This window comes from Pleurodeles waltl, chromosome 9 (genome assembly GCF_031143425.1).
Source record: "Pleurodeles waltl isolate 20211129_DDA chromosome 9, aPleWal1.hap1.20221129, whole genome shotgun sequence".
NCBI classification, from domain to species: Eukaryota; Metazoa; Chordata; class Amphibia; order Caudata; family Salamandridae; genus Pleurodeles; species Pleurodeles waltl.
The window spans coordinates 263,014,843-263,033,092 of NC_090448.1; the positions used below are offsets into that span (position 1 = coordinate 263,014,843).

General features: G+C 52.1%; 1 protein-coding gene across 6 annotated transcripts in view; it reads right to left on the reverse strand.

The window, feature by feature from the left end:
* ATP2B2 (ATPase plasma membrane Ca2+ transporting 2) overlaps positions 1-18,250 on the reverse strand; it is a 1,884,743-nt gene that overhangs the window by 582,811 nt on the left and 1,283,682 nt on the right. For all 6 annotated transcript variants that reach the window (XM_069206673.1, XM_069206670.1, XM_069206668.1 and 3 more), the window contains one exon: positions 400-642. In XM_069206673.1, the coding sequence (XP_069062774.1) occupies positions 400-642 (243 nt within the window). The remainder of the gene's footprint in view (positions 1-399; positions 643-18,250) is intronic.

Sequence of the window (18,250 nt, forward strand, 5' to 3'; positions counted from 1 at the left end):
GCTACCATTAAAACACTGCACCTGACAGCCTGCAGTGGAAGCTGTAAACCACGTGGTAACCTCAGAACATTCATCACAAGAGCCACAACAAAAGCATCACTCCTCATCACGTCTAATCTGCTAAAAGAATAATTTTATAACGATGACCTTTTACCCAAATCATAAGTACACAACTGGTACCAAAATGTGCACCGAGGCAAAAGAGGAATGTTATTATTAAACAAATATGTCTTCTAAACAAGTACTGCATGTGGATAGTTAGATTTTGTCACTATTCAAACAGATTTAAATATGTAACAACTTATTGATGCCATATAAATATTATAGCATTCCAAAATAAAACAAAAAAAGTGTTACTTAGGCACAGAAAATATTAAAACATCAACAAAATGGACTTACCAGGACTTTAGTAGTGTAAGCACTGTTAATGGCGATAGCATCTATCAATACATCCAGTGTTTTGGCTGGTAAGGCATCCGGGTCAGGGATCTCCTTGTACCGAACATCGCTTATGTAGGCTTGCACCACTGTCATCCTGTTTGTTGTCAAAGTTCCTGTCTTGTCGGAACAGATGGCTGTGGCATTGCCCATGGTTTCGCAAGCATCCAAGTGACGCACCAGATTGTTGTCCTTCATCATTTTCTGGAAGGAAGAATGAATCGTGATTCAAAGCAGTTGGACGAGTAAAGATACAAACAGACAACAGTGCAAACATAAACATTGCCATTGTGTCATTTGCCGATAAGTGAATAAGATAACAAATTACCTAAATGCTTCTTTTTGCTGATGAGCTCACTTGTGGCGCAGATTCCAAAAGATGGCATATTTTTGGGCTACATTTTTTGTATATCACTTAACGGACAGTAGCATCCATTTTTATTTAAAATGTATATCAAACAAGCCAGACTTCTTCAAAACAAATAACAAAATACAAATTACAGGTGACAATAACCATGTACATCCAATCCTGAAATTTCCTTCATCAGGCTCTACGTACACAATTGAGGGAAGGTTACATATCATTGATTCCAACATAATTTGTGTTTCTCCTGAGTAAGAGTCATGTAGACCTCTAGCTGGTTTACTGTGAACATTAATCTCATAAAAAGCACATTAGGTCTGGCGATTCAGTGGCTTGTCTTCCAGTCTGGGCAATACACTGCCTATTTCTCACCCTCAAACTAAAGAAAACATGTGAAATGTGTTATAAATATGTGTGAGGTAAAACATCTTCTTGTGCTTTCAGGTACTTTCACAATTACATGTTTTAATCACATTGGGGGTCATTCTAACCCTGGCGGTCCAAGACCGCCAGGGCTAAAATGACGGGGGCACTGCCAACAGGCTGGCGGTGCCCCGCTGGGCATTCTGACCGCAGCGGTTCGGCCGCGGTCAGAAGTGGAAAACCGGCGGTCTCCTGCCGGTTTTCCGCTGCCCAAATGAATCCTCCATGGCGGCGCAGCAAGCTGCGCCGCCATGGAGGATTCTGACACCCCATACCGCCATCCTGTTCCTGGCGGTTCTCCCGCCAGGAACAGGATGGCGGTATGGGGTGTCGCGGGGCCCCTGGGGGCCCCTGCAGTGCCCATGCCAATGGCATGGGCACTGCAGGGGCCCCCGTAAGAGGGCCCCAAAAAGAATTTCAGTGTCTGCTTTGCAGACACTGAAATTCGCGACGGGTGCAACTGCACCCGTCGCACCTTCCCACTCCGCCGGCTCAATTCTGAGCCGGCGTCCTCGTGGGAAGGTAGTTTTACACTGGGCTGGCGGGCGGCCTTTTGGCGGTCGCCCGCCAGCCCAGTGTAAAACACAGAATAGCCGCTGCGGTCTTCCGACCGCGGTGCGGTATTCTGGAGGGGGGAAGTCTGGCGGGCGGCCTCCGCCGCCCGCCAGACTTAGAATCACCCCCATTGTGTTTTATTTAGTCTGCTTTCAGCAGGACAGCATACACACAATATAGATATGTGCTCCTGTTGCAAGTGAAAGAGTTTAGGTGAAAACCTAGCTTCTTTCTTTAACAACTAAGGTAATTGATATAGTAAAGCGTGATGCATGGTGGCCCAAGACCCAGAATCCATAAAATGCTCATTTAATTTCTTTAGTACACAAGTTGCATAACCGCATTGACAGGTTCCCGTGAAACAGAGTCGAATACCTCTGATGTACTCTTCAGACTATCTAGGCTAAACAATATTTGATCAAAAAAAACTTTGTTGATGACCCCTTAGTGGTGCAAAGCTCTCAAGTGTGGCATCTGTATGTACAAGCTGTTCAGGCTGGCCTTCCATGGTGTGGGGGAGAAACAGTCAACGGCTATTTCAAGGAGGACAAAGATTCCATGGATGGCAAGGAGGTGAGATGGAGGCCTTCAAGATGCTACTAAGGTGTGAATGCATGAGGATGTCAAAGGTGGTCTGAGATACCCTCCAGAAAGAACTGGGAAACAGAAGGGAAAAGGGGACAACTGGAACTCAAAAGCATCCTGCCTGTTTCATGATTTAGAGTTTAGTGGATCAGTTTACTCTGTCACACATGGGACAGATAGCCCATCCACCATATTATGCTTTCATTATAAATTAATATATATAAGGCACACATCTAACAAAAGTCCACTTGAAGTTAGTTTTCTTGGCTTTTATTCTTTGAAGCTTGAGTTTCAGCCTTGAGTTCCAGCCGTAAGTCCCAATCATTGCTTGCCACTTGCCCCCAACAGGTGTTTCGTCAGGGGTCTACCCCGTGACTTCATCAGGGCTGTAATTATTATTATATATATATGTGACAAACTGTCTATTCATTTACAAAACATAGTAACATTGTTAACATACATTTAATTACACCTCTTGTGCAAACAGTGGGATGCTCATATTGTTAAAAATTCATACCAATAAAGCCCAGTGAAAGTGAGCTATAGACAATACCAAACAAAAGAATCCTTGTTGTTTTGTTCGTAACCAACACAAAAGAAGTAAGTACATAAGTACACAAGAGGTGTAATTATATGTACATTAACAATGTTAATATGTGTTGGAAATGAATAGAAAGTTTGTCATATATATATAATTACAGCCCTGATGAAGGCACGGGGTACACCCCTGACGAAACACCTGTTGGCGGCAAGTGGCAAGCGATGATTGGGACTTACGGCTAAAACTCAAGATTCAAAGAATAAAAGACAAGAAAACTGACTTCAAGTCAACTTTTGTTAGATGTGTGCCTAATATATATTAATGTTGTTATCAGTGATTTATGATCACTGAGCATAAGGAGTTAGGGGTGATCTTCTTCTAAGTGCACCATCGCCATCACTGGAAATAAGAGATACCAATAGAATTTTAGTAGAAAACTGACAGGCAGCGCCATATACTCCTCATATTCACCCATCAACACAACATACTTTCATTATATCCTATGGAACTTGTAATACAGTGGATGTGATTTCTGTCACATATGTGATGGAGTAACTAGTCCACCAAACTCTAAATCAGCCCTTTATTAAAGACCCAGTGATTGCTGGCTACAGCTTTGGAAAGACTATGCTGTTTTGATTTGAAGACATACTCTAATCGGTTGTAGTATGACTGTGATAAAGCTTCGTCTGAGGGTCTTAGTTAATTAACACAGACTGTAGTAAGCACAAAATGGCCTTCCTGGGGACCCAAGTGGGAAATGTTAACCCCTAAGCAGAAGTTAAAGGCAGATTCAAACAATACTTCCAGATGCTGTACACTTGGCTCTCTCCTCTGTAGCCTCCCAGCTGATTGACAACTTAGTATCAGTGCCTTAATCACATTACTGAATGATTAGAGAGTGGCCTTAGAGGAGCCCATAAAAAAGCTGAAATTATAGATGCTATAAAAGTGACTGCCAATAACTAATCACTGGGATCCCATGGGCTAACAACTGAGTTCTATAAAATATGTGTGACCTAAATGTGTCCCAAGCCACATTATTATAGAACAGGAGGGCCACTGAAGAACCATCACAACCCATGAGGGAGGCAATTCTGGTAGATCTGCTCAATTCAAGTAAGGACAGACTAAAAGAAATCCTCTTAAATGCCCTTTTCACTCGAACCTAGATCCTAGGCAAACCTTTCACAACTAAACATAATGCTCTGATTCATGCACATCAGAGCATATTTATTCCAGACCATGACACTAATCTCAGAAGAATCATTCACATGTTAGCAGATGCTACAATCAAATAGCCATCAAAATCAGCTGCAGCACTAGATATAGTCCTTTGATTTCTTGTGATGTTCCTATTTATAGCAGTTCTATAAAAATAGGATCTGCCAGCTATTTCTGTGCTGTCTACAATTTCTGTACTCAAACCCTTCTGCAAAAGTGTAAACTGGCCATGTCATCTCTATGGGGTGGATGTGTGAGTGGGGCACCAGGCAAGTCTGGCTACTGTCGCCCATCTTAATCTCTCAGGCACCCAACAGATGATTTCAATGTGCAGAGGACCTACGATGAAAGACCCCTCTCAGCTATTGCAAGTTAGAATGGCACCTCAAAACATATTTGTTCACTTACAGGACTAAAATTGGACTTAGAAAAGTTGTGTTAGTTTTTCACTCATCATAATAAAACAGATGTTCAACCCCAACATGTCCTATCACTTTTGTGATGAGTATCAATATTTACCACATAGATACATACATAATAGCAGATAACACTACTGAGAAAAATTGGGTTGTTGGTTGACTGGGGTATGATGCTTGCTCAAGCAGCAACCACAATTCTCTGCTGGGTGAACCATAAAAAGTCCCTAAATTAACTCAGTAGCTTGGCACAGAAAATAGTGTGGCTTAACGTAGAGGCAATATGTAAAGTATTTATGCAGCACACAAACAGTAATAAACTGAAAACAAAACAAGACAAATGCCTCGCCAATTTATAAACATAGAGTACATTTTATAAAATGTTTTGACACCAAAACAAAAACAAATCCAATCCAATTAGTAGAACCAGAGTTATGCATTTTAAATGTTTTTGGTAAAATCTAAAGCCTAAAAAATCAAAGCACCAACTGTGGAAATCCAGTCGAGCAGGAACAGGTCAAAACAAAAAAATATGGCTGACCGCAGTGGAACGCAGGTCAAGTACTAGGAGTGAATTGGGCCTGGTCAGTGCTTACCCATAAACTTAGGGGGTCATTCTGACCACGGCGGTAAAAGCCGCTTACCGCCGGTCAGAAGACCGCCACAATACCGCCGCGGCCGCGGTCAGCCGCCACGGTCATTCTGACCCACAACTGCCAAACCTCCAAAAATCCAACCTCCATTGCAGTCCGCCACATCAGCGGCCAGCGATAAACTGGAGATGACTAAACCTCCACCGCCACGCCAACAGAAATACGCCCATGCCATTACGATCCACAAATCCACGCGGCGGTCTTTCAAACGCGGTAGTCTATTGGCGGTACACACCGCCGCGGTCAAAATACACACACCTTTACAAAACACTACCACATTGGACAATTTGAAATACACACACCTGATACACATACAAACAACACTCCCACACATCCAATCAACTATAAAACACACACCCACATCACCCACAAACCCCTACAACCAAAAATCAGAGACGAAGGAGAGAGAGACACATCAGAGAATAGAGAGCCAGACACACAGAGGCACACTACAACATCACACACACCACATAGTAGCACAAAGCACCACACACCAACACACTCATCACCACATACACCACCCCACACCTCATCCACACCACCCCATGGCACCACAAAGACACCCACGCTTTACGGACCAAGAACTCAGGGTGATGGTGGAGGAAATCATCAGAGTGGAACCCCAGCTCTTCGGCTCACAGGTTCAGCACACCACCATAGCAAGGAAGGCGGAGCTATGGCAGCGGATCGTGGACAGGGTCAACGCGTGGGACCGCACCCCAGAAATAGGGACGACATCCGCAAACGATGGAACGACCTACGGGGGAAGGTGCGCTCGATGGTGTCACAACACAACATCGCGGTGCAGAAGACTGGCGGAGGACCCCCACCCACCCCACCAGAATTCACAGCATGGGAGCAAGAAGTATTAAACATCCGGCATCCTGAGGGCCTCGCTGGAGTACCCGGAGGAATGGACTCAGGTAAGTCCTATCTCATATACTTCATCCCCCCCACCCCACCAGCATGCCAACCCACACCCACACCCCCACCCTCACCCCCAACCCACCATCACACATCATCCCTGAGAATGTTTCCCTAGCACAACCCACCCAACCCCTCACCAACCCTTGCATGCCACCACAAACATTGGACACCCATTACCTAAGCATGACCACTGCACATACCCATCCCCCCCCACAAACCACCCTCACAACACCACCCACAAGGGAATGCCTGCACTGGGGGACAAGGGCACCCATAAATCGCACGCTATTTCACACACAGAAACAATAACCATACTCTCTCACCCCATGCAGGACCCGAACGCCAACACACTGGTCAGGAGGGTCCTCAAATGTCCATCCCACCCCCGGAACAGGCCCCCAGTGAGGACAGCAGCTCGGTCGACCTGGAACCTGATGACCAGCCCGGACCATCGGGGACCTCTGGGCAGTGGGTTCCCCAAACACAGACACAGGCCACAGCAGACCCGAACCCCCCTGGGAACAACAGCACAGCTCCCACCCTGCGGGCCCATGCCTCTGTCTCTAGGACAGGTCAAGCAGCGGTGTGTCTGCCACTACAGGGCACCCAGGCCAACCCAACACCCCAACAACAACAGGGACCTGGGGGCAGTGGGAGTGGGCACACCGTCCAGGGGACAGAGGCCCAGGCAAACAGGGCAACTCGGAGGGCTGCCGTGCGACAGGGGGGGGAGGAGAGGCCCAGGGAACCCACTCTCCAAGAGGCCCTCACTACCATCATGGGAGCATACCACCACTCCCAAGAGACGATGGCGACGGTACTGGCCAGGTTCACAGAGATACAGGCACAGCAGGAAGAACGCTACATGGGGTTCAGCAACCAACTCACCACCATCGCTACCGCCATGGGGAGCATGGTCCAGGCCCTCAACAGGATAGAAGACACGTTGCGGGACCATGTGGCACCACACAGGGCCCCTGTCACTAGCCAGGAACAGCCTACCACCTCCGCCGGCGCTAGTGGACAGGAGGCCCACACACAACGACAGGCCACAAGAACCCCACCTCCTGCTGAAGAACAACCACCCCGCAAGAGGAGCCTAAGACCCAAAAGAAAACCAGAGTAGCATGCCAAGACCACCGCCAGCATGAGATACCCCCAGAAGTCATCCCACTGTCCCACCTTGCCACCCTGTCCAAACTCAAACAGCCCCTGCTCCATCCTTCCACAGGCATATGGACAATAGACCTGTCAGACTGAGAACTGGACTCTGCCATGGACATCACTCCACCCCCACCCATCACCGTTTTACCATAATGTACCATTATCTAAGCACACAAAATAAAACAATTATTGCACCGAAAACCGTTTTGAGTCATGCTGTATTCTCAAAAAAATCGTACAACCCATAACAGTTCACAATATGTGATGTCAGTTAGTGATGACAACATACCAATGTCAATACGCTGTAGTACATGGCCAAACCAAGCAGAAGTCGGGCTATGAGTCATTAAGCACTGAGAAGGGAAGGGAAAAAGAAATGTTATTTAAAAGAGCTGGGGGGAAATACATAAAGTTGAGATGCATGAGGCTCTAAGTAAATGGGAAATGGCGTGGCTGAACCTTACCTGTGTGCTACTGAAAATACTGTTGTATGACAGCTTCCCTGTTGTCTGTTTCCTCACCGTCGCATTCCTCCTCTTCACTCTCCACAGGCTCCACGGCTTCTACCACACCACCATCTGGACCATCCTCCTGCAGGAAAGGCACCTGGCGTCGCAAAGCCAGGTTGTGAAGCATACAGCAGGCCACGATGATGTGGCACACCTTCTTTGGTGAGTACATTAGGGATCCACCTGTCATATGCAGGCACCTAAACCTGGCCTTCAGGAGGCCGAAGGTCCTTTCTATGACCCTCCTAGTACGCCCATGGGCCTCATTGTACCGGTCCTCTGCCCTGGTCCTGGGATTCCCCACTGGGGTCAATAGCCACGGCAGGTTGGGGTAACCAGAGTCACCTATTAGCCACACACGCTGTCTCTGTAGCTGTTCCATCACATAGGGGACGCTGCTCTTACGCATAACATACGCGTCATGCACTGACCCAGGGAACATGGCATTCACATGGGAGATGTACTGGTCTGCCAAACAGACAACCTGCACATTCATAGAATGGTAATTTTTACTATTTCTGTACACCTGTTCATCGTCATTTGGGGGTACTAATGCCACATGGGTCCCATCAATGGCACCAATGATGTTGGGGATATGTCCAAGGGCATAGAAATCACCCTTCACTGTGGCCAAATCAGCCTCTTCTGGGAATATGATGTAGCTCCTCATGAGTTTCATCAGGGCAGACAACACTCTGGACAGAATCTTTGAAAACATAGGCTGAGACATTCCAGATGACATGGCCACTGTTGTCTGGAATGAGCCACTTGCAAAAAAATGGAGGACTGATAGAACCTGCACTAGAGGGGGAATTCCTGTGGGTTGGCGGATGGGTGACATCAGGTCTGGCTCCAGCTGGGCACACAGTTCATGTATAGTGGCTCGGTCAAGTCGGTATCGGAGTATTATATGGCGTTCTTCCATTGTCGACAGGTCAACCAGCGGCCGGTACACGGGAGGATTCCTCCTTCTCCTCGCAAGTCCCTGCGGACGGTGCCTAGGAAGGACAACATGTAGCACTGAGTCAATCAACTCACAGGTACGTACAACACAGCTTGCACAGTACACGAAAATGTATTGACTGCTATGTTTGTATGTGTGCAAATGCAAGGCCTAGGCCTGTGTGACGCAGTAGAATTTAAGCCATGTGGGCCCTTGAAATGGCGGCTGCCTGACCTCTAAACTGGGACAATGGGATGTGAGGTCAATGCGCTGGCGTGGCACACCGTGGCGGTAAGCGGTCGAAGACCGCGGTGCAAAGCCGCATTGGTTAACATTGCACCCTATGGGATTCAGGAGCCAATGACGATGTGCGCCGGTGGTCGCGGTACGCACCGCCGCGGTACGCACCGCCGCGGGCGTGACCGCCATTTTCTATCTGCTTAATCACTCGAGACCTGATCATCCACAGGAGAGGACCTATACTGCAAGTGCTGCTGTGAACTCGGTCTGGAAGTGACAATGGCTGCTGCGACTGGGGAAAGGGCCCCTGCCTTCATGTCTGAAGAGTTGGTGAAACTTGTGGACGGGGTCCTCCCCCAGTATGCGCTACTCTACGGTCCTCCAGACCAACAGGTGAGTACACTGAGTGCACATTGAATGGGTAATGCCTGTGTGGAGTGGGGTGGCTGTCAGTTGGTGGGGTGGGGAGAAAATGAGGAATGCAACGCACGACTGATGAGAGTATGGGCCACATGGCAAGGGTGGGGAGGGGGGGCATGTACTCCAAACATGCAGAAATTTGACGTTTTCTCTTTCCCACCCTGTACATGTCAAACAGGTGAGCGCCCATCAGAAAATCGATATTTGGCGTGCCATCGCCAAGGAAGTCCGGGCCCTGGGGGTCTACACCAGACGGGGCACCCACTGTCGGAAGAGGTGGGAGGACATCCGCCGCGGAACCCGAAAGACCGCCGAGTCACTGCTGGGGATGGCCTCCCGACCTAGGAGGGGTGCCAGTCGTACCCTGACTCCCCTGATGTCCCGGATCCTGGCGGTGGCCTACCCTGATTTGGATGGGCGCTTGAGGACATCACAGCAGACACCAGGGGGTGAGTATCAGCACATTCTCCTATCTATACGCGCAGTGGAGGCGTCTGGGTGGGGGAGGAGGGCTGTGGGTGACAGTAGGCCAGGGCGCTTTCTGTAGTGTAGTCCCCTCCCTTAGACATGGCCCTGTGCCCCCGCCCACCACCTCTGTAGGGTGCCAAGTGCAGCTATCCATGGTCCAACATCACCCATGAGCGCGTCTGTTGTCCCTAGACCTGTTGGCCTAGTCAGAAGTACAGAGTAGTGCACCCCAAGTTCGCGGCTTAGTGCATGAGGCACCTGTGTCTGTCCTCTCCGCCAAGGCTATTGACAAGGCATGCACTCAACTTTGTTTTATTTCTCCCCCCACCCTTATTCTTTGTTTCGTGTGCATTAGCATCATCAGGCGGAGGAGAATTGGCGTCGGAGCACGAGGGAGCTGCAGGTCACCAGGCCCCGGTGGGCACTGACACAGACACCGAGGGCACCAGTGATCCGGAGGGCGAGGGGAGCACCACAACGGGGGCCGGTGGAAACACCAGCGACACGGACACGTCCTCGTTTGGGAGCTCCCTAGCGGGGGCGGCAACATCTGTGCCCCCCGCAACAACAGGTACAGCCGCCACCCAGCGCACCAGCACCGCCCTCCCAGCAGCCCCTCAGTCTTCGCTCCGTGCCCGTTCGCCCAGGAAGACGCGCGTCTCCTTCGCCCCAGGCACCTCAGCCCCTGCCTCTGTTACCCCTGCTGCCCTCAGTGCGGAGCTCATTGACCTCGTGAGGACGCTCATTGTTGGGCAGACTACCCTTTTGAATGCCATCCAGGGGGTGCAAAGGGAGGTGCAACAGAGCAATGCCTACCTGGAGGGCATTCATTCGGGTCAGGCTGCCCATCAACGAGCGTTCACTTCTCTGGCCTCAGCACTGACGGCAGCCATTGTCCCTGTCTCCAGTCTCCCTCTTCTAACTGCCTCCAGCCTTTCTCTGTCTCCTGTTCCTCAGCCTATCCCATCCACACCATCTGACCAGCCTGCACACACCTCAACACCCAAGGCCAGCTCATCCAAACATAAGCACCACAGAACACAAGCATTCACCCAAGCAACACCCAGTTGCAGACATACCAACAGTCACTACCACCTCTGTGTCCCCCTCCTCCTCGTCTCCCTCCTCCCTCCCTGTGACGTCTACACTCACACCTGCATGCACACCAACATCAGCCAGTTCTTCCAACACCAGCACACCCTCCACTACAGTCCCCACACGTGCAGTCACCACCCCCACTGCCATGTACACGTCCCCTGTGTCCGCTCCCACTGTGTCTGTCACCCCCTCTTCCAAGACACATAAACGCAGGCAGACACCCAAACAACAGCCAACCACCTCACGACAGCCTACGTCTCAGTCACCTGCACCCAAGGACAGCACACCTGACTCTCCTACAACCACATCCTCTTCCTCCACTTCTATCTCCACTACTCCTACCCTTTACCCTGGTCCAAAGAAATATTACCTCTCAAATGTTGACCTCTTTCCCTCCCCTGACCCACCCCCTCCATCTGGGAAAAGTCCCAAAGGCACCTCAGCCACCACCAGCCCAGTTTCCAAGGTACAAGTGGTGCATGGAATATGGAGTCCACCCTTTGGCGGCAGTGACACTTCGCTGAGCAGCAAGGGGACTGGCAGCCCCCCCCCAGCCAAGAGGACCCGGAAAGTGAAGGGCCGCCGTGAGCGGACTGAGACGGATGCCCCCAAGGAGGTGACTCCGGCCACTTCACCTGCCACAAAAGCCAGGGGAGGCAAGGGCCCGAGAGCCCCATCTAAGGAGCGGAAGGGCAGCAGGGCGGAGAGGCCAGCCAGCAGGAGCGCGGAGCAGGAGGGCCCCACACACCCCATCCCGGCTGCAAGGGATGACACCAAAGGGCCCAGGACTCCGTCTCCGAAGGGGCCTGACACTGCACGTTCGGAGGGCGAGTGAGCAGGTTGTCCAGGCCAGGTCTGACTCCCTACACTGACTGGAAGAGCACCGCTGAAGAGGGCCCCGCCGTGAAGACAAGCACCGCTGAACAGGGCTCCGCCGTGAAGACAAGCACCGCTGAAGGGGGCCCACCGTGCAGAAGTGCACCGCTGAAGAGGGCCCCGCCGTGAAGACAAGCACCGCTGAAGAGGGCCCCGCCGTGCAGAAGTGCACCGCTGAACAGGGCCCCGCCGTGCAGAAGAGCACCGCTGAACAGGGCCCCGCCGTCTCAAGCACCGCTCCGCTGGGCCCCGCCGTCTCAAGCACCGCTCCGCTGGGCCCTTCCTGTCAAGCACCGCTCCGCTGGGCACCGTCTCAAGCACCTTCCTGTCAAGCACCGCTCCGCTGGGCCCTTCCTGTCAAGCACCGCTCCGCTGGGCCCCGCCGTCTCGAGCACCGCTCCGCTGGCCACCGCCGTCTCAAGCACCGCTCCGCTGGGCCCTTCCTGTCAAGCACCGCTCCGTTGGGCCCCGCCGTCTCAAGCACCGCTCCGCTGGGCCCCGCCGTCTCAAGCACCGCTCCGCTGGGCCCTTCCTGTCAAGCACCGCTCCGCCGGGCCCCGCCGTCTCAAGCACCGCTCCGCTGGGCCCTTCCTGTCACGCACCGCTCCGCTGGGCCCCGCCGTCTCAAGCACCGCTCCGCTGGGCCCTTCCTGTCACGCACCGCTCCGCTGGGCACCGCCGTCTCAAGCACCACTCCGCTGGGCCCTTCCTGTCAGGCACTGTTCAGGGTTCACTGTGCCCACCATGCATCCTCCTTGTCCAGTGGGGACATTTATCCACCTGATGGACTGTGGCTTTGCACACCCCAGGATGGCACAGTGGGCAATCCACCCACTGTAGAGACTTTGCGAGACTGTGGCTTTGCACTCCCCAGGATGGCACAGTGGGCAATCCACCCACTGTAGAGACTTGAGAGACTGTGGCTTTGCACTCCCCAGGATGGCACAGTGGGCAATCCACCCACTGTAGAGACTTGTGAGACTGTGGCTTTGCACTCCCCAGGATGGCACAGTGGGCAACCCACCCACTGGAGAGACTTGAGAGACTGTGGCTTTGCACTCCCCAGGATGGCACAGTGGGCATGGTGGGCCCTTCATGGATCTGGCGTCGTGGACTCATGTGGCTGTGGTGCCCCCCCCTTCCCTTCCCCCTGAGGTGCCTGTGGTTTTGTCACCAGATGCCCCTGCAGTGTTCTCTCCAAAGGACTCAGGTCTCCTGTGTGGGCTTTGCACTTGTTTCGCTACACTTTGGCCCACGGACATGATGGATTCGTAAGATGTGCAGGACTACTTGCTTCAGTTATCCACTGCTGTGTAAATAATTTGTTTATCAGAAGAAAGTTTTGATGGTTGATAAATACTTTTCGGAGACTATTTTGTTCATAAATATTTATTCTCAATTTGGTTATGTGATTGTATTTTTTACGGGTGTTTGGGTGGTGTCACTGTGACTTGTTGCTCTGCATTGGTGTGTACATCTTGGGGGGGTGGTGGGGGTCGCATATGTGTGTGCCCGTAACCTTTCCTCCTCCCCCTCCCGTGTGTCATAGGTGCAGTACTCACCGTTGACGTCTGCGGAGGAGTTCGTACTCGTGGTAGATGAGCAGGTAGACGAGTGCAGGTATGATGTTCAATTCGGGTTCCATGCTGTCCTCCGTCCTCGTGGAGTGCGTAGAGGTGAGCGTTTTCCCGTTCGTAGTCTGTTTCCGCCGTGTTTTTATCGGCGGTGCTCCCGCCCCGGAAAAGGTGGCGGATTGGTGAGTTGTGATAGGGTGGGCGGTACATTGTCTGCCGCCTGCCTGTTGGCGGTGACCGCCGCGCTGTTTGTTTGTCCCGCCGTGGCGGTCGGAGTGTTAAAGTGGCGGTCTCTGTTGGCGGTTCCCGCCAGGGTCAGAATTCCATTTTTCGGACCGCCAGCCTGTTGGCGGGTTGGCCGCCGCTTTATCACCGACCGCCAGGGTCAGAATCACCCCCTTAGTATTAAATTTGAATGAAGAAAAAAATCGGAGAAGGTAAAGTTCACCAGGGCAAGGCTGCGGGTGGTGTTCTGTGAGGGATCTTTGTCATCAGGGTGTCACTGGTCTAATTTGCATTGAAGATTTCTATGCTTAGACGTAGTTTTTTTTTTTTTAAGTTGAAACTCTTCAGTGGGATAAAGCTGGAGGCTGTAGCTGATTAGAGTTCCAGGAGGCTGGATACCCTTTTGTTGAAGAGTTATTGAACAGGATTTGCTGTTGCAGAAAAGAAGGTAGCAAGAGCTACCACAAAGTCAGACCGACCGGCGATGCATCTTGGATGGATAGAGAAGAAGGCTGATCCCAGTCTCAGTCTTCCCTCAGTTCTCAGAGCAGTTTTAAGGCAAACATTTTCTACGTCCCAAGTTTTGGATTTTCGCTATATGAGCACCTTTAGCACCAATACAAATGGTTCATTACTGGGAGGCCACCACTTGGGGCGTTAGGACTCACTCAGGCTGGGTCCAGGGCTCAAGATGGTGGGAGCCTTTTGTGTCCCTGTGGCTCTGAAAAGGAGGCCAGCAATGTAGGACTCATAGTCACTCTTGTAATCTTGGGATCTGGTGAAGATGGAGGGCTCAAACAGCAGAGCTGGTGTTCGAGAGCTCAAGAAAGCCTCCAGGCATCAAATTAGTCCTTCAGGGTACAGCAAAGCAAAGCAGTCTTGCTGAGTGCACAGGAGTTCACAACAGCAGGCAGTCCTCTGAGAGCCCTTCTGCAGGTCCGGGAGTGAACTAAAGAGTGGATCTAATGTTTCTATTTTTATACCTGGTGCCCTTCCTCTGGAAGGTAGGAGAAGCTTCTAAAAAGCCTCTGTGATGTGGCCTCAAACTGACTAAAGTGAAAGTGTGGAGGTGATAAGTCCTTTGTGTGAAGGCAGAGCAGGGGCTATTCAGTTGCAAGTGGGTCTGTGCTCAGCTCCACACCCCCTTTCTGCCAGCAGATGGCCCATTCAGGCACACCTAATCCCTCTATTGTGTGGCTGTCTAAAGGAATTCACAAAGTCATGAGACCCAAAACAGGCTGAAGACACAAAAGCGCTAAGGGTAGGAAAATGCCAAGCTTCTAAAAGTGGCATGTTCAAAACTGTAAGTAAAAATCTGACTTTACCATTAAAGAGGGTTTTTAATTACACTCTGATAGATACTAAACATGAACTGGCTACCTGGTCCCAATTAAATGTTAGCATTCATTACATGTAGTTAGGCAACCCTGTGTTATCCTGTTGGACTGGTAGGCCTCACAGTAGAGAAAAACACATTTAGGAGTTTTTTCACTACCAGGACACGTACATGCCTAACCTTTTAATTACAATGCACCCTGCCCTATGGACTACCTAGGGCCTACCTTTGGGTGACTTACATGCAATAAGATGGGAGTTTAGGGCTTGGTAAATGGATTACAGTGCCCAGTCGAGCACACAGAGTCCTAAGGCCAACAAAAACGTATTTAAGCACAAAATTGGAAGTAAGTAGGCAAAACATTTGGGGAAGATCGCCATAAGTCTGACCTGTCTAACAATTAGTATAGCCTGGGATCTATTGGGCATTCTGCATGGTTCTAGACTGTATTGTGCCTGTTGTTGATAGGTAGAATTGTGTTATCTAAAATTAATTTGCTCCTCCATTTTTCATATGACTTCTGTAATATACCCAATTCTTTATTCACTGAACTGGACTTGCTACTGTCTTCCTAAATACTGAGTTACCCTTGGAAAAGAGCAGTTATCACATATCCATTGATGTGGGGGAATTGGTAGCTCCACATAATGATTACTATTATATTGTGACACAGCTGCAACATGTAGCTAGATCTACATCTAAGTAATATGCTTTGGGGAGTCGTATTTAGTAAGAGTCCCTGAAACCAGGATACATCCAAGCTGATTACTTCTGCCACTCATTGTTAGACAGTATGTGTTCAGATACAGGGAGGAGCTTAGGCAAAATCCTGAGTTGTTTCAGCAATGTCCAGAGGTGGTAGATTTCCACATGACCCCCTTGATATGGAACTTATGGGAGAGATTCTTCTAGAGACAGAATGAACTCTTCTGGGGTTCTGGGTATCTTTAAATATGTGCATAGTGAAGAAGGGGTGCACCAGGGCATTTTCTAGGTACCTGTTGCATGCATCCACAGAGGAAGGTGTTACTGTGAGTACTGAACCAACAGTGGATACAATTATGCAACTTTAGCTCTTTAGCTGGGAGATGTGGCCTAACAACTTGAGCAGCCGCCTTTGGAACTGGGGAACTAGGTTTACTTCAACATCCTGTGACTCTGGGCAAATCACTTAGGCGGTCATTCTGACCCTGGCGGTCAGTGTTAAAGCGGCGGCCAACCCGCCAACAGGCTGGCGGTCCAAAAAATGGAATTGACAGGAAGGGCCCAGCGGAGCGGTGCTTGAGACGGCGGGGCCCAGCGGAGCGGTGCTTGAGACTGCGAGGCCCAGCGGAGCGGTGCTTGACAGGAAGGGCCCAGCGAAGCGGTGCTTGAGACGGCGGGGCCCAGCGGAGCAGTGCTTGAGACTGCGAGGCCCAGCGGAGCGGTGCTTGACAGGAAGGGCCCAGCGGAGCAGTGCTTGAGACGGCGAGGCCCAGCGGAGCGGTGCTTGACAGGAAGGGCCCAGCGGAGCGGTGCTTGAGACGGCGAGGCCCAGCGGAGCGGTGCTTGAGAGGAAGGGCCCAGCGGAGCGGTGCTTGACAGGAAGGGCCCAGCGGAGCAGTGCTTGAGACGGCGAGGCCCAGCGGAGCGGTGCTTGAGACGGCGAGGCCCAGCGGAGCGGTGCTTGAGACGGCGGGGCCCAGCGGAGCGGTGCTTGACAGGAAGGGCCCAGCGGAGCGGTGCTTGACAGGAAGGACCCAGCGGAGCGGTGCTTGAGACGGCGAGGCACAGCGGAGCGGTGCTTGAGACGGCGGGGCCCAGGGGAGCGGTGCTTGAGACGGCGGGGCCCAGCGGAGCGGTGCTTGACAGGAAGGGCCCAGCGGAGCGGTGCCTGAGACGGCGGGGCCCAGCGGAGCGGTGCTTGAGACGGCGAGGCCCAGCGGAGCGGTGCTTGACAGGAAGGGCCCAGCAGAGCGGTGCTTGACAGGAAGGGCCCAGCGGAGCGGTGCTTGACAGGAAGGGCCCAGCGGAGCGGTGCCTTTCTGCCCGGCGGGGCCCTCTTCAGCGGTGCCTTGCTGCCCGGCGGGGCCCTCTTCAGCGGTGCCTTGCTGCACGGCGGGGCCCTCTTCAGCGGTGCCTTTCTGCCCGGCGGGGCCCTCTTCAGCGGTGCCTTGCTGCACGGCGGGGCCCTCTTCAGCGGTGCCTTTCTGCCCGGCGGGGCCCTCTTCAGCGGTGCCTTGCTGCACGGCGGGGCCCTCTTCAGTGGTGCCTTTCTGCCCGGCGGGGCCCTCTTCAGCGGTGCCTTGCTGCACGGCGGGGCCCTCTTCAGCGGTCCTTGTCCAGTCAATCAAGGGAGCCAGACCTGGCCAGGACTCCCTGCTTATTCGCCCTCCGACCGTGCAGTTGCTGGACCCTTCTGTGACAGAGTCCTGGGCCCGTGGGTGTCCTCCCTCACAACCGGGATGGGGCTTGTGGGTCCCTCCTGGTCCGCGCCCCTGCTGGCTGTCTTCTCCACCCTGCTGCCCTTGCCCTCCTTCGATGAGGCTCTCTGGCCCTTGCCTCCCCTGGATGTTGTGGCAGGTGACGGCCCAGGACTTTGCTCCTTGGGGGCAGCCGTGTCAGTCTTCTCGCGGCGGCCCTTGATTTTACGGGTCGTCTTTCCAGGGGGGGGGGGCTGGCTGTCCCCTTGCTGCTGGCCGATGTATCAGTGCTGGGAAAGGGTGGACTCCAAAACCCGTGCACAATGCTGACACTTGAAGCAGGGCTGGTGGTGGCTGAGGTGCTCTTGGGACTCTTAGCAGATGGAGGGGGTGGGTCAGGTGGGGCAAAGATGTTAAGTTTTGAGAGGTAAAGTTTTTTAGGACCAATGTAAAGGGTAGGTGAGGTGGGTATGGGAGTGGAGGAAGAGGATGTGGTTGTAGGAGAGTCAGGTGTGCTGTCTTTGGGTGCAGGTGCTTGTGACGGAGGCTGGCGTGAGGTGGATGGCTGTTGGGTGGGTGGCTGCCTGCGTTTGTGTGTCTTGGAAGAGGGGGTGACAGACACAGTGGGAGAGGACACAGGGGACGTGTAAATGGCAGTGGGGGTGGTGACTGCACGTGTGCGGACTGTACTGGAGGGTGTGCTGGTGATGGAAGTACTGGCTGATGGTGGTGTGCATGCAGGTGTGAGTGGAGACGTCACAGGGAGGGAGGAGGGAGACGAGGTGAAGGGGGACACAGGGGTGGTAGTGACTGTTGGCATGTCTGCATCTGGGTGTTGCTTGGGTGAATGCTTGTGTGATCTGTGGTGC